Raw genomic sequence first — 16,295 nt, 5'->3', positions numbered from 1 at the left:
AAATTTGGATTTTCGTTTAATAATAATAATTAATTCATTAGCATTTTAATAATTGAAATATCTCAGTATTTTCCAACAATTAACTCTATATTCATATTTATACATAAACATCCATTATAATAAAACAAATATCATATCCACACTAATCAATCACTAGCTTCCCAATTTCTAGCGCGTTCCGTGAGTGAAAACCCGTCAAAGAGGCGATTCTTGTCGATTTCAAAAGGCACAGGCGCACATTTGACGATAAATTCGTTGTCAAACGACGGATTAAAGTAGTCGGAAAGTTCAGGTTCACTGTCTTTCACTCGCTCCAACTTTTTGCTCTTCATTCTGGTGCCGCAGATGAGATCGTCAGTATTTATATTGAGAGCAATCAAGTCCTTGAACACGTGTTCTTCGAAAGGGACATTCACCATTGCCTGCAACAAATTAAATGGAATAGTTAATGAATTGAATGAAATTTATTGCCAAAAATCACATACAAATACTTGTATAATACAATCATTAGAGTATGCAATATGCAATTACCTACAAATAGACATTGATTGTAACTTGCACAACAATAATTGACCGAGCGAAGTGAGGTCTAAGATTCAAGTCGACGGTTTGGCATTTCTCTTAATGTTTAAATGTTTTAATGTTGCGCATTTACGGCGAAACGCGGTAATAGAGTTTCATGAAATTTGACAGGTATGTTCCTTTTTAAATTGCGCGTCGACCTATATACAAGGTTTTTGGAAATTTTGCATTTCAATGATAATATAAAAGGAAAAAGGAGCCTACTTCATACGCCAATATTACCGTAAAAATCAGACTATAGAATTATTCATCATAAATCAGCTGTCTAGTGGACTATAATACTACCCGTTCAAAAACATCGAACATCTTGAAAATGTATCTTTCCATTAACGTTAGTAGACAGTTCACCATAATACTACCCAGAAACCTTGAAGAGATATAGACCCACAATGCCTATGCCTTCCCAATGATAGCTCTTACTTGAAATTGAAGGCCGCCATTGGGGTATTTTAGCAAGAAATATTATATAAATATATTTGTAATACTATAGATCACAAAGGCATTGGTGGCATTGGTATGTAATAATCTTATGGGTTGCCCCCTCATTGGCGGATTTCAATTCCAAGTACGACACTAGCGCTGCATGTGAGACTATGCATATTTAAGGTCTTTGATACTACTCGTACAAAAACATCGAAAATCTTGAAAATTGTATCTTTCCATCAACGTTGTAGACAGAGTTGCAGCCAGACCTGATAACAGCGCTCACACTCACATTCCGGGACGACACGTCACGGTACGATATAGGACAGAAAGCTCTATGTTTATTAAGGATTTTTTCTAGACATTTTTAATTGATAAATTATTTATTAATTTTTTGAGAAAACATAACAACAGGTCAATTTAACTTACTGAGCACGAGATCTACTGTTCACAGAACTTTTAGTTTTATAGACTCATTGTATATAAACTAACAATGGGTTGATTACAATAGTTGAGCCTTTTCTATTTTATATTCCGTTATCACTTTTTTTCTATCTTGACTGTTGTTGGTTTTTCCTTCAATCTACAGTACCAACCAAATTTATACTCATTTTCTGTTTTGATGTTATATAGCCTATTTAATGTTTCTTTGCTACGTCTCTGTGAGCGCGAGGTCTACTGTTCACAGAACTACTAGTTTATAGTAATAGTCTGTTAATGAGGTGATAGGAGTTGGCTAATACCGGCACATGTACGGGATACGAGTTACACGAACGAAACTTTATCACTTATGAACTGATTAACTTGCAATCATCATAGCATCAATGTTCCCTATTTGACTAATGGTGACGGTTGAAATTAAATCTCACTATAAGTTGGCGGTGATAGGGTGGTTGAAGTTTGCTGGATTTGCACACAGCATTCAGCACAACAATGAAATGAATACTTGGAATAGTGAAATAATACATAATTTCAAAGAGAATTCAATGCTCTACAATTCTAAGATAAGTATAAGTTTTCATGATGCATTGTTGGAGAGTTATAAGCCATGAAAGAGCAAAACATTGGATAAAAATCTGGTGTGGCGCACTCACACAACTTTCCTTGCTCATTGATCTATAAGCCTCATTCTTAAACGAGGATAATCTAGGGGAATAACATTATGCCGATTGGCAGCTAAATAATTTTATTACAACTACGATTATACTATTGTTATTGTTTTCAGAGTACATTTTCCTTTGTTTGAATTATGAAACTTGAGGATTTTTTAAAAGTTGTCAAAACAGCTGTTCTACAAATAAAATATCGCCATTTTTCTCAAGAATATTATGGAGCTCCTGCAATTTTCCCAGAAATGAGACTCATGTCAGTTGATAGGGCTTATAAATAGCTATCTAGGGTATAAATTTCAAGAAAATCGTTAGAGCCGTTTTCGAGAAAACCGTGAAAAACATGGTTTTTTAGTCATTATCCGCCATTTTTCTCAAGAATATTATGGAGCTCCTGCAATTTTCCCAGAAATGAGACTCATGTCAGTTGATAGGGCTTATAAATAGCTATCTAGGGTATAAATTTCAAGAAAATCGTTAGAGCCGTTTTCGAGAAAACCGTGAAAAACATGGTTTTTTAGTCATTATCCGCCATTTTTCTCAAGAATATTATGGAGCTCCTGCAATTTTCCCAGAAATGAGACTCATGTCAGTTGATAGGGCTTATAAATAGCTATCTAGGGTATAAATTTCAAGAAAATCGTTAGAGCCGTTTTCGAGAAAACCGTGAAAAACATGGTTTTTTAGTCATTATCCGCCATTTTTCTCAAGAATATTATGGAGCTCCTGCAATTTTCCCAGAAATGAGACTCATGTCAGTTGATAGGGCTTATAAATAGCTATCTAGGGTATAAATTTCAAGAAAATCGTTAGAGCCGTTTTCGAGAAAACCGTGAAAAACATGGTTTTTTAGTCATTATCCGCCATTTTTCTCAAGAATATTATGGAGCTCCTGCAATTTTCCCAGAAATGAGACTCATGTCAGTTGATAGGGCTTATAAATAGCTATCTAGGGTATAAATTTCAAGAAAATCGTTAGAGCCGTTTTCGAGAAAACCGTGAAAAACATGGTTTTTTAGTCATTATCCGCCATTTTTCTCAAGAATATTATGGAGCTCCTGCAATTTTCCCAGAAATGAGACTCATGTCAGTTGATAGGGCTTATAAATAGCTATCTAGGGTATAAATTTCAAGAAAATCGTTAGAGCCGTTTTCGAGAAAACCGTGAAAAACATGGTTTTTTAGTCATTATCCGCCATTTTTCTCAAGAATATTATGGAGCTCCTGCAATTTTCCCAGAAATGAGACTCATTCATTGTCAGTTGATAGGGCTTATAAATAGCTATCTAGGGTATAAATTTCAAGAAAATCGTTAGAGCCGTTTTCGAGAAAACCGTGAAAAACATGGTTTTTTAGTGATTGTCCGCCATATTTCTCAAGAATATTATGGAGCTCCTGCAATTTTCCCAGAAATGAGACTCATTCATTGTCAGTTGATAGGGCTTATAAATAGCTATCTAGGGTATAAATTTCAAGAAAATCGTTAGAGCCGTTTTCGAGAAAACCGTGAAAAACATGGTTTTTTAGTCATTATCCACCATTTTTTCCGCCATTTTGAATTGAATTTTATTGAATTTCTTATTGTCGGATTCTCATGGTATAAGGACCTTGAGTTTAAAATTTCAAGTCAATCGGTTGATTAGGAATGGAGTTATTGTGTTCACAGACACACACACACAGACCAACACCCAAAAATCATGTTTTTGGACTCAGGGTACCTTGAAACGTATAGAAAACATGAAATTGGGGTACCTTAAATTTTTTTGGAAAGCAATACTTTCCTTACCTATGGTAATAGGGCAAGGAAAGTAAAAAACAGTTATTTCAACTATTACACTCCTTCAAGAGCGAATATCTTCGGAACTGTTGGGAATATCACGAAATTCCACTGAAAAAAGTGTAGAGAATTTATGAAGCTTTTGAATAGTTAGTTATGTCGGTTGAACGCATTGTTCTCAAGATATGAGCGTGGAAGAAAAAAACGCTGAAAAATGCAACTTTTAAACCACCCTCATCCTCTTAGCACATGAGTTAGAGGTGGGGACTTTTGATATGTTTAACTCCTTACTATACACAGAGCTGCAGGGACAAAAATTGTCTTCCAAACATTTTCCTCTATAACCTTTCCTTGACTGGACTATATAGCTTTTTTCTTTATTTATCTCTTTCCTGTATAGGGCTACTTGTAATATAAATATAAAGAAAATAAAAATCTCAGTACCCTTTTTTAAAATATTTTATCACAACATGTTTCGGTCATTTATTCCATTTTCAAGTGATATGAATTAAATTCACCTCAAAAGTTTAATTCATATCACTTGAAAATGGCATAAATGACCGAAACATGTTGTGATAAAATATTTTAAAAAAGGGTACTGAGATTTTTATTTTCTTTATGCTTTTTTCTTGTTTAGCTCATATGCGCGCTCAGTCATGCATGATCACGCGTGCACTTGCACAAGTACGCATTCAATGTGAATGCATACCCTTATGATTTTTCGAAGATGACTTGACTATTTACTAGCATGAGGGTTCTGAGCCCTGTAATTCAAAGCTATTTTTTGGCTGTCATGCTAACACTTCTCTCTTGCAAGTGACAAATTATGACGAACGCTACTATGCTACCGCTTGCCTTCGCTCTGATTCAAGTCGACCAGAAACGTTTAATATTTGGCGAGAATAAAACGGAGGCATTACAGATTACTCTTGTAAGTCTAGGCTAAACTGCAATAATTGAACTTTGATTCATTTAATTATTTTGGTCCTCACAACATTATGGGGTAGTTGTAACAAAAATACATACAATTAATGTAATTAAGGATTTGAACTAAACTGTATACATTGCAATCTTCTATTTTCTCACCTTAGATTTGGCCAGTGCAACATTTTTCTCACGACTATTTGCTTGTCGTAAGTCTTTGGCAGATGCGACAGCGCCCAGCAAATTGTTGGCAATCTTTAAAGATGTACACAGTTCAGGAACAGCAAGCTTGAAGTTGTCAGTTTGTTCTAAATCCAAGGATACTTCCTCGTTTTTGTCACTTCCAATGTCAGCTTTTCTTTGATTTGTAGAACTTACATTTTTAGAATCTATGCTGTCTGTCAAATCAAAACCAATCACCGAGGACGAACAACTTTTAACCGATCCGTCTGTATTGCTCACTGTACGTATACAAGACTTTTTTATTTTGTCATTTTCTACTGGTTTGTCATCTCCAGAAGCTTTTGAAAACTTGACACATTTTGTACGTTGTTTATCAGTTGAACCTTTACTTTTAGGAAAGTTTTTATTTCCAATGTAGCTCATCTCGTACAAGATTTACACGATGTATATAAAACAAAATTGATTCTAAAACTATACAAAAACAGTTTGATAAATAATGTGGTTTGTTCAAATAAATTTGTACAAACTACATTGTAGCACTACAACAAAACATAAACAAAATACTAACCTCAATTTTTAAATTTTAAAATACAAACAGGTTGACCAACTTATGAACCAAGAAAATGTAAAAACAAGGTGTAACCTTGGCGAGACGTCCAGTCATCTCTGGATTTGCCGATGACTGGACAGAAGTTGATGTGTAATGTGTTTATTATCAAATTGATAATATTTAAAATAAATACAAAAAAGGTGAAGAAACCAAAAGAGGAAAGTTGCATCGACATATTGAACTAATGAAGGCCAATGTGCGGTTGGGTTGTTTGCCAACGCTGGTGAAATTGCAAGCTGGGCCAGCTTGCTATATAGGCCAGCGAATGGTGTTGACCTTATTCAGCTAGCAATACACAAAAATATTGATAATTCAAATTTAGATTTCACTTTTCGAATAACTGTGAAACGTTCTCTGTCTGTGCGAGCAATTTCAACTTTTTGAAAATAGTTTTTTCAGATAGGGTGCTTTCAGAATGGTTTAACTTCAAAATTCTAATTTAAAAGGAAGAAAATAGTATCATGTTTCATGAATATTTTTTTAAGTTATTGAGAGTATTTATTCAACAATTAACATTGGTAATCGTGTGACTTTTCCTATGATAACAATATTCTACATCACTGATGAAACAGCTGAGCAGGTACCAGGCAGTGGAAGTCACGATCAGCTGGATATTAAGCAGACATGAGACAACAAATTCTGTCAGTTGTGTTGTGCTCAGTCCACGAGTGTGAGTCCAGTGAAGTAAGTTGAGTGAAGTTGTGAATTGTGAAAGTCGTTTTGCGATGTTCTTTCAATCAGTATTTAATTAGTGAAGTATACAATCAAATGAAGTGATAATTTAGTGGCTATCGAAGTAAATGTGAAACAGTATAATTCTTTGCTTTAAAGGTTAGTTGAAGTATCTTTTTTCAAATGTAAATTTTAATTTTGAAATGAAATTTCTTTGAAGATTTCTTTTTAGCCGGTTGCTATTATGAATTCAACTTCAACTTTGTTGAAATTTTGAAATTACCACATACAGTATAAAGTAAATTTACTTCCAATTTTCTATTTCAATAATTCAGTTTTAAAAATATTTTTGAGCATAGCTATTAGCCTTCTCAAAGATTTCAAAATATATTTTGAAACAACAAATTGTCTTATAATTTTAATTTAATGCTGTGCTAAGGTTAAAAATAAACTTTCTACTGGTGATATTTTTCAAAGTTTTTCGATTTGTATATCATCAAGCTATCGAAATAAAAAAGTTTTCTCAGGAAAACATTTTTTTCCCAATCATTACTTTTTGAGATATGAGTCCCTGAAGTTTAAATTCTTGGGACAGGTCATTTTAAATTCGGTAAGAGATAAATCCATGAGATTCAGAGGATAGATTCTTCATGGTATTGTTGATCTAGTAAAACAAAAATTTTCTGAAAATATCTATTTACAAGATAGTTATTCAATCTACTAAAAATAACCAAAAATAACTTTTAGTTGAGTTATTTTTGGTAAATTGAATAACTTTTTCAAAAATTGCTAATTTCAGAGAATCTTTGTTTTACTAGATCAACAATACCATGAAGAATCTATCCTCTAAATCTCATGGATTTATAACATACCGAATTTGAAATGTTCTGTCCCAAAAATTCAAACTTTAGGCGCTCATATCTCAAAAAGAGATGATCGGAAAAAATGTTTTCTTGAGGAAACTTTTCCATTTTGATAGCTTGATGATATACAAATCAAAAAATTTAGAAAAATATCACAAGTAGAAAGTTTATTTTTAGCCTTTGCACAGCCAAATCATGCTAGTCTATATTAATGCATAATTTGATTATTTCAATGAAAGCCAGCCAATGTAAACTTTCACATAGTTTGCTCTACTTATGATATTTACAATGTTTTGTTTTTTATAGTTATATAAATTCAATATTATTTGATCAAGTTATCTTTTTTAGGCGTACTTTTCTAAAATTCTGTATTTTTCTAATTAGTTTGGTCTTTTAAATTTGAGAAACAAACTAGAATAAGAAAATAAATTTCTATTCCATAAAATATAATCATATAATATCTATTATAGTTATAAAGTTGACAAAACACACTATTTATCAATATATTGTGATTATTAAACTAGTTTTTCATTCCTCCAGGACTGGTATGCACCTGAAGTAAAGATTATGAGAAGACCTCAGTTATTCATGAAGACCAGCTCTACTACAATAATGAAGATATGGATTGGTGAATTTGGTATGAGTTATCTATTATTTATATTATGACAGGCTAGAATTTCCTAACACTTTCCCATAACACAGATGTTAGGGATGTTTGTGGTGGTTACTATTATAAAACAGTTCAGCCCTACCCTCTCGGCAGTGTCAAGTTCCGTCTGGTTGGTTCTGAGTCCAATGGGTGCTTTCAAGTTAGGAGTCATAGACCTGCAGATCGCATTTCCGTGCCAACAACTAGACGGACTTGTGCACTGTTTGTTTGTGGTTTGTGGTTGACTGTGAAGTAAGACAATCACCATGAATTGGGTCTTGAGTGGTTAGGGTCCCCATAGGATATTTGCAGTTGTCAGTCGAGTATTTCATTTCTGATCAGTGCCCTTTGTGGTGGCTCCACAGCTTTTTCATGATGGTTGCGGGCTCAGTACAGCACTAATTTGATGAGCAGGTGGAGTACTATTACACTGTGGCCTGGTCTGATCTGTTCTATGAGACTGGCAGTGCAAATATTAGATGACAGTGCCTTCAGCAAACTTAGGAAAGGGGATAATAGAATTTGTTGAGTTAAGAATTAGAATTAAGACATCATAGATCTAAGTTTAAATTTAAGACTGAATCAATATTAGCAAAGTATAGCCTCTAGCCTTTGCTAGTTGGCGGGGGATGAGAAAGTGTAGCCTCTAGCCTTTGCTAGTTGGCGGGGGATGAGAAAGTGTAGCCTCTAGCCTTTGCTAGTTGGCGGGGAAAGGGAAAGTATAGCCTCTAGCCTTTGCTAGTTGGCGGGGGATGAGAAAGTATAGCCTCTAGCCTTTGCTAGTTGGCGGGGAAAGGGAAAGTATAGCCTCTAGCCTTTGCTAGTTGGCGGGGGAAGGGATAATACAGCCTCTAGCCTTTGCTAGTTGGCGGGGGATGAGAAAGTGTAGCCTCTAGCCTTTGCTAGTTGGCGGGGGATGAGAAAGTGTAGCCTCTAGCCTTTGCTAGTTGGCGGGGGAAGGGATAATACAGCCTCTAGCCTTTGCTAGTTGGCGGGGGATCAGAAAGTGTAGCCTCTAGCCTTTGCTAGTTGGCGGGGGATGAGAAAGTGTAGCCTCTAGCCTTTGCTAGTTGGCGGGGGAAGGGATAATACAGCCTCTAGCCTTTGCTAGTTGGCGGGGAACTTGAGATCAATGCTATCTTTGATAGCTTGGGGTTGAACTGATTTCTAACCTAATTTAGGAGTTAACTTGCATGCAATTCAGTCTATAAGTAATAAGAGAGTTATTCAGTCTATAAGACAATTTACATCAAAGAGGGTAGATGACCCTTAGAGATGCTGGAAAGTGGAGATATTCTTGAGAAATTCTAGGATCTCTTCCACTCTACTCTACTAAGTATTATTGAGAGTAATATACTCTCATAGATACTGTAGGGCATAGACATTCATTTCTGGTGGTTCTGGTAGTGCCATAGTTTAGTTTAGTGTTAAGTCAAGACTCTTGGAGATATTCTTGAGATTTTCAAAGGTTTCTCTAATAAGTGTCTTTGAGAAAAAGGAATTCTCATTGATGCTGTAGGGCACATCACCCCTGGTAGTTCGGGTAGTGATGAAACTATACCTAGTTTAGTTTTAAGTAAAGACCCTTGAAAAAAATTGGAGGTCTTGAGAAATTCAAGGTTCTCAGGTTCTCTGATAAGTGTCTATGAGAAAAATGAATTCTCATTGATGCTGTAGGGCACATCACCCCTGGTAGTTCGGGTAGTGATGAAACTATACCTAGTTTAGTTTTAAGTAAAGACCCTTGAAAAAAATTGGAGGTCTTGAGAAATTCAAGGGTTCTCAGGTTCTCTGATAAGTGTCTATGAGAAAAAGGAATTCTCATTGATGCTGTAGGGCACATCACCCCTGGTAGTTCGGGTAGTGATGAAACTATACCTAGTTTAGATTAGTTTAGTTTTAAGTAAAGACCCTTGAAAAAAATTGGAGGTCTTGAGAAATTCAAGGGTTCTCAGGTTCTCTGATAAGTGTCTTTGAGAAAAAGGAACTCTCATAGATGCTGTAGGGCACATCACCCCTGGTAGTTCGGGTAGTGATGAAACTATACCTAGTTTAGTTTTAAGTAAAGACCCTTGAAAAAAATTGGAGGTCTTGAGAAATTCAAGGTTCTCAGGTTCTCTGATAAGTGTCTATGAGAAAAAGGAATTCTCATTGATGCTGTAGGGCGCATCACCCCTGGTAGTTCAGGTAGTGATGAAACTATACCTAGTTTAGTTTTAAGTAAAGACCCTTGAAAAAAATTGGAGGTCTTGAGAAATTCAAGGGTTCTCAGGTTCTCTGATAAGTGTCTATGAGAAAAATGAATTCTCATTGATGCTGTAGGGCGCATCACCCCTGGTAGTTCAGGTAGTGATGAAACTATACCTAGTTTAGTTTTAAGTAAAGACCCTTGAAAAAAATTAGAGATATTCTTTAGAAATCCAAGAATTCTCCAATAAGTATCTTTGAGAGAAATAACTCTCATAGATGTTGTAGGGCGAACAATCGGTCTGTTTCTTGATATGTTTCAGGTCCATCGTGGCTTCTCTTCTCCAGTGTACACCATGTTCAAAACTATTTAGTGTGCATGAAATAGTTACTAATATTAAAATTATTGTATTTTACAATTTATATTATACAATTCATTTGTTTTTAAGTACCATATGTTTCAGGTTCATCGCAGGATCTCTTCTCAAATATACATTAGATCTCAGTTATTCTTTCATTTTCACTCTGTGCATGTGTTTAGTGAACATTTTACATTTTGAATTTGTGTTTTTTATCTACATTGTATTTGATTATTTTGTTTCTGTTACAAGACCTATGTTTCAGATTCATCTCAGCCCATCTTCTCAAAAGCTGACATCTTTTTCTCCATGTTAACTATGTGCTTGCTTTGAATGATCTTTGTTGCTTCTAGAACAAGTTGATCAACATTTGTTTTTGCACTGTTTCTTACGTACGTTCCCGGTTCATTGCATGTTTAGAAAGATCTATGTTGCATCTTGAACAGGTTTTGTGTGGTTACTTGATGCATTTTCACTATATGTCTTGAACATGATGTCAGGAATGTGTTGGAATTATGTCATTTATTGCATTCTAGTCACTTATATGTTGTCTTGAATGTTATGTCAGGCATTTTTTGGGATTATAATAGTCATATATTGTACCATTACCATTGCATCATATTGATCAACATCATCTACTTATAATTTTACTATAAGATGACATTTTTTCCAATGTTGTGTTTCACAGTTGAACTAAAAAATTCCAGATTATGAAGTTGCAGCTACATTTTCATCTACACTTTTGATATTACATTAGTGCTATCAATACAATATTTAAATTCTTAATTGTAATGCAATTTTATGTATTTTTGTGATTTATGCAATGTTCCTTTATTTTGCTTCTGTGAGTGTATTTGATAGGCCTTTGTGTAATGTCTATTATAAGAACTCAAGTGATTTTAAAAATTCATGTTCAGGGAATTGATACATGAGTTCAATGAAACAATAATAATAATAATAATAATAAATTAACTTGAAATTTATTATAATTAAAGTACCATATATATTTATTAAATATAATATCAATTATATTAATATTTAATAAATTATATCACAAACATACTATGATACTAAATTCACTGATTCTACATATAATCATACTAAAATCAGTTATTCCTCTAATATCAATTATATTAATATTTAATAAATTATATCACAAACATACTATGATACTAAATTCACTGATTCTACATATAATCATACTAAAATCAGTTATTCCTCTAATATCAATTACTTCATAATTATTCATTTGAAAAAATATTCATATAAATTCTTGTCTGTTATTTCAAAAATTGTATTTAAATATATATTTTAGCAGAAGTCACAGTTGAAAATTCATATAAATTCTTGTCTGTTATTTCAAAAATTGTATTTAAATATATATTTTAGCAGAAGTCACAGTTGAAAATTCATATAAATTCTTGTCTGTTATTAAATTTCTCCAGTCCAACTATTGTGAATTTAGCTCTAGTTAGTTTGTAAGTGAATAAATTAAACAAATACAATTGTCTATTGTAAGTAGTCTACTGTATTTGCTCGCGTACGATGCGCACCCCAAAAACTAGAGTACATTTTTATGAAAAAAATACCGTAAATATATTATCAAAGCTTTTATTTGAAACAACGTTTATAATGATTATTGATCTACAAAATATTCATTTAATTAAGTTGAAATAAAAAAGATACTGTCAGATCCACATAATTTATTCGAGCCAAACTTAAGTTTCAATGCACTAGGGCATCATCTTCAGTGGTCTTTTTTCATCTTAAGATGATGCCTTAGTGCTTTGAAACTAAAGTTTGGCTCAAATAAATTATGTGCAACTGACAATATCGTTTTTATTCCACTTTAATATGGAGAAATTCCACAATATCTCTGTTCATAGTGTAAATTTTATTCAATTAATGTTTGAAAAACGTAAAATACTGTATTTAGAACTTAGTATACATTTAACAAACACATTAGGAAAAGCTGACTTGTTGATTATCGTTGACTGATCATCGTGAACATTTTTGTCAAACTGTACATACCGGCATTCTGTCTCAATTTGGAAAATTACGCGTATGACGCGAACCAACGAATTTCGCTTTGTATTTTTTGAAAAGTAAAAAGTAATTTTTTTAAATAGGTGCGTGTCATACACTAGCAAATACAGTAATTTGAGGTGGTTAGGGTTGGCTATAGGGGTGTTGGGAGGCCAATCGTTGTAAACGTAAAGTTTAGTTTTTAGTTTGTAATTTTGCGAATTTATTGTAAATTTGTCACCCACTGAAAGCTGAGCCCTGGCTGGTCTATTGAGCATAAATAAATGAGTATCCATACTAATTATTATATATTCATGGTAACAAAAATTCCTCTAATATTAATTATTTTGTGATCTAGTTTGAAAATATTGATACTTTTTTCTTCAAATTGGCAAACCTTAGCTTTACTGATTCCATATTCCTAACCAAAATTAACTTGTCTGTTTATAATATATTATAAACACCTACTATGATACTAAATTCACTGATTCTACATACTTATAATTATACTAAAATCAATTATTCCTCTAATATCAATTACTCCATAATTATTATTCATTTGAAAAAATATTAATATCAATATTAAAATGTTGATAAAATAGGTATCAATACTAATTCATTCAAAATGTCAATACAAAGCCTCACTGATTAAACAATCATAATAATATCAATTCCTTCAACATTAATCACTTCAAAATTATTTTTTCAATAATACTAATTTCTAGAAATTGACAAGTCAACGCCTTACTAATTCTATAATTATACACACATCATTTCCTAAAATATTAATTACTTCATATTTCTTTTAAAAAAATATTACCCCCTATTTCTTCAATTTGTTAAGCCATAGCTCAGCTCATATTGTCAAAATTACTTGTTTTCAAATTGACAAGCTACAGCCTTATTGATTCTATAATAGTAGTAACATCCATCCTCTAATAATATGTAGTTACTTCATAATTCATTTGAAAAATATTAAAACCAATTTCTTCAAATTGACAAGCCCAATCATACTAGCATTTACTACTCTAATTTCTATTGTTTCTTTATCCATTAAAAAATATTAATACTGATTTATATAATATGAGGGTAGATGTGGAGGCCAAATATTATTGTAATTCCTAGTTCATTATGATTTCATTTCTTCAAGCAATACATTTTTCAATTGTTATTCAAGTACAGAAATCGTTGTTTTGTAAAAATAATTGGACAGATACGGTTTTATATGTCGTCACTGTTGAAGAATGGTTGGCTATGAGTAGAGATGTGCAATAATATCAGCAACCAGGGGGACAAAGAAAACGAGGCCTACCACGCAACAGATGATTGGACGACGTGGAGGCAGACCTTCAATCCTTGGGCGTCACAAGGTGGAGACAGCGAGCACAGGACACAGAATCATGGAAAAGACTTGTGGAGGAGGCCAAGGCTCTTCAAAGCCCGTAGAGTCAATGAGTAGTTGTTATAAGTTTTTTGTATGATTTTTTGTTCTTTCAATTTAATTTATAGACTATTCTATATGTCCAATTTTTATTTGTTCATCTGTTGTTTATTTGTTCATTTATTGATTATCTGTTTATTGAAATCTGTTTGTCAAATGTTGATTCATCTTTTAAGGAAGTACATGATATTTTCAATGTGCATTGCGAGTACAAATCATATACCATATCATCTTAAATTACATCATGCTGATCATTATCATTCACTAATAATTTATTTTCTCATTCAATAATTATTTCTTTTTCTCAATCATTTCTTTATACTAGATTGTTGCATTGTTGTGTTTTTCAGTTGAACTTATAAAGTTTTTTTTTTGTTTCAGATTATAAAATTTCAGCTTCATTCTCATGGACGAACATTGGAATACCTTCTATAGAGTGAAGCCTTCAACAGTTCTTATAGTGAAGCCTGTGTTGTTACGTCCGGAATTTTATTAGTGAAGTTTAGTACCGAAGTTAATTAGTGCAATATTACAACAGTGATAATTCAGTGGTTAGTGAAATAAATGTATATCTGTTTGAACTTCAAGACGAAGGTTTGGCTACCCTACTTCATGACTCAAAGGTTAGTGGAGAAGTCTCTTTTCCATTCAAGTGTGAACTCTTATTTCAAAATTAACTTTGATTCTTTCAAATCTCTATCTCAATCACTTCATTCTGATAGGATTCAAGCAAATAGTGAGGTCTGCGTTATAATGGTAGTATCTGATCAATATTGGCGTTGCTATCCTTGTCTATCATCCAACAAAGCAGATGGTGCTATCCTTTTCTAGCTCCGCAACGTTCCCAGATCGTTCTTTAACAATGCAGAAATATAATCAATTGAAAACATACTTAAACTCAATCCTGAAAATATTTCATTAGATCATTCAAGAATATTTTTCCTTGACGAATAAAATATAATTGATTATTTTAAACAATAATGAACAGTTTATATCACATTAAATATACCGGTGTCAGATATTAAAAAAAGGCAGTGCAAGGCCGAGAATCGGCAACACTGCTCTCTCATCTTTCCCCACTGCCATTATAACGTGGACCTCACTATAGTTATTTACATTTTTTCGAAAATTAACATTCTAATATTGATTGATTGATTGAGTACTTTATTTATGTAGATTACAATATATACTGGCTTATACACTTATATACAATAGCTTACAATACAGCAAAATTATAGATGAATTTACAGAATATAAATTAAGAAAATAATTATTGAGCTGTATATGATATGAAAAAAAGTAATTTGTAATAACTATAGATAAAATATCGGATAGCAGGTGATCATTATCATTTAATTTGATTATCATTCAACTTCAACTCTGTTAAGTTTTTAAAGTTGCCACATTTAAATAATTTTCAATTTCAATTTTTTAAACAATGGTCTTTAATATACTGAAATATCGTTCTAGAGAAGACTGCATAGATTAGTTTATTACGTCGAAGCACTATGTGTGTTTTTTCTCACGCATTTCTTTTTGTCCAATATATAATTAAAATACATAAATCTTGTCATATTGTAGAATAGAATAATGTCTTCATTGAAAACAACAAAAAATGGATCAATGTAGAATGTTATTAATATACATTTGTGATATCTTAAGAATTTCTATGTTTTGAAGGGTCATTTTTTAAGGATTTTTCAAAGACAATTAATCAGGTCTGTCGACCGTCTGAGGTGTTTCGAGGCTGGTAGTCTTTCTGTAAAGTCTCCTCCTAGTATTGTGCATAGTAATGGTGGCGACAGCTGTCTCATGGCAGTCGAACATCGGTGGCAGTCTTCTCATCCTAGTAGTTGACCTCCATGACAAGCTCGTACTGTACTTGTACCTCCACACCACTCGGCAATAGTGCGCCACTGACAGCCAATCCTCACCACTGAGCAATCGTATCAGCTGGGCTCTGGCACCTCCAACACAGAACAAACCTCTCTGGAAGTTTGAGAAACCTTCTGATCTCCTCCAAGGCACGACAAACAGCCATAAAGTTGTTAATATCATCTTCCTGTCTTAGATTGCACATGGAACACAACTTTTGTGTGGCGGTGAAGGAATATTTGTCGAGGTACATCAGCTCTGTCCCTGCTTTGAACATCCAGGTGCTCCTCTAATACTCTGTCTCCAAACTCAGCTCCCAATACAAGGAACGTGTCCAGTTGCATGTCCATTGAATATCATATCGAATAAATGAAAAAAAATTGTATTGCCTTTGAATTAAATGAACATAGACAACGTCAATATTATCATTAAAGTCCTCATCTATAGTATATTATTCTATTTGTTCACGCTTTTAGTATTCTGTTTTCACAGTTGAACTAATTGTTATTTTCGTTTCAGATTTTAAAGTTACAGATCTCTTTTCACAGAGGAGCTTTCAAAAGTATCAATCAATCAATCAGATTTTTGAGGTAGCAATTCCAGCTCATATGACTGC

At 33.1% G+C, this 16,295-nt stretch overlaps 1 protein-coding gene and 1 long non-coding RNA gene across 2 annotated transcripts; one reads left to right on the top strand and one right to left on the bottom strand.

Annotated features, from left to right (window-relative positions):
• Positions 1–66: 66 nt before the first annotated feature.
• LOC111055579 lies at positions 67–5,759 on the bottom strand. Its single transcript, XM_039445198.1, has 2 exons — positions 4,978–5,759; positions 67–422 (listed from the first exon to the last, which is right to left on the bottom strand). The coding sequence occupies exons 1-2, from the start codon at positions 5,419–5,421 to the stop codon at positions 147–149; spliced, it is 720 nt and encodes a 239-aa protein (XP_039301132.1). The 5' UTR covers positions 5,422–5,759; the 3' UTR covers positions 67–146.
• A 476-nt stretch (positions 5,760–6,235) lies between these two features.
• Positions 6,236–15,529, top strand: LOC111052212. The gene is made up of 4 exons (XR_005573979.1): positions 6,236–6,439; positions 7,684–7,780; positions 14,186–14,427; positions 15,511–15,529. It is a non-coding gene; the product is annotated as an uncharacterized LOC111052212 (long non-coding RNA).
• Positions 15,530–16,295: the final 766 nt, after the last annotated feature.

This window comes from Nilaparvata lugens, unplaced genomic scaffold, assembly GCF_014356525.2.
Source record: "Nilaparvata lugens isolate BPH unplaced genomic scaffold, ASM1435652v1 scaffold6382, whole genome shotgun sequence".
NCBI classification, from domain to species: Eukaryota; Metazoa; Arthropoda; class Insecta; order Hemiptera; family Delphacidae; genus Nilaparvata; species Nilaparvata lugens.
Note: the sequence above shows the minus strand (reverse complement) of the source record. Positions and strands in the feature narration are given on the sequence as shown.

Bases quoted from the DNA above. Each gene is read 5' to 3' on its own strand.
- LOC111055579 (XM_039445198.1), bottom strand. From the start codon at position 5,421: ATGAGCTACATTGGAAATAAAAACTTTCCTAAAAGTAAAGGTTCAACT. The intron at 423-4,977 runs GTGAGAAAATAG...AATTTGTTGCAG, and splicing joins TTGCACTGGCCAAATCTAAG to GCAATGGTGAATGTCCCTTT.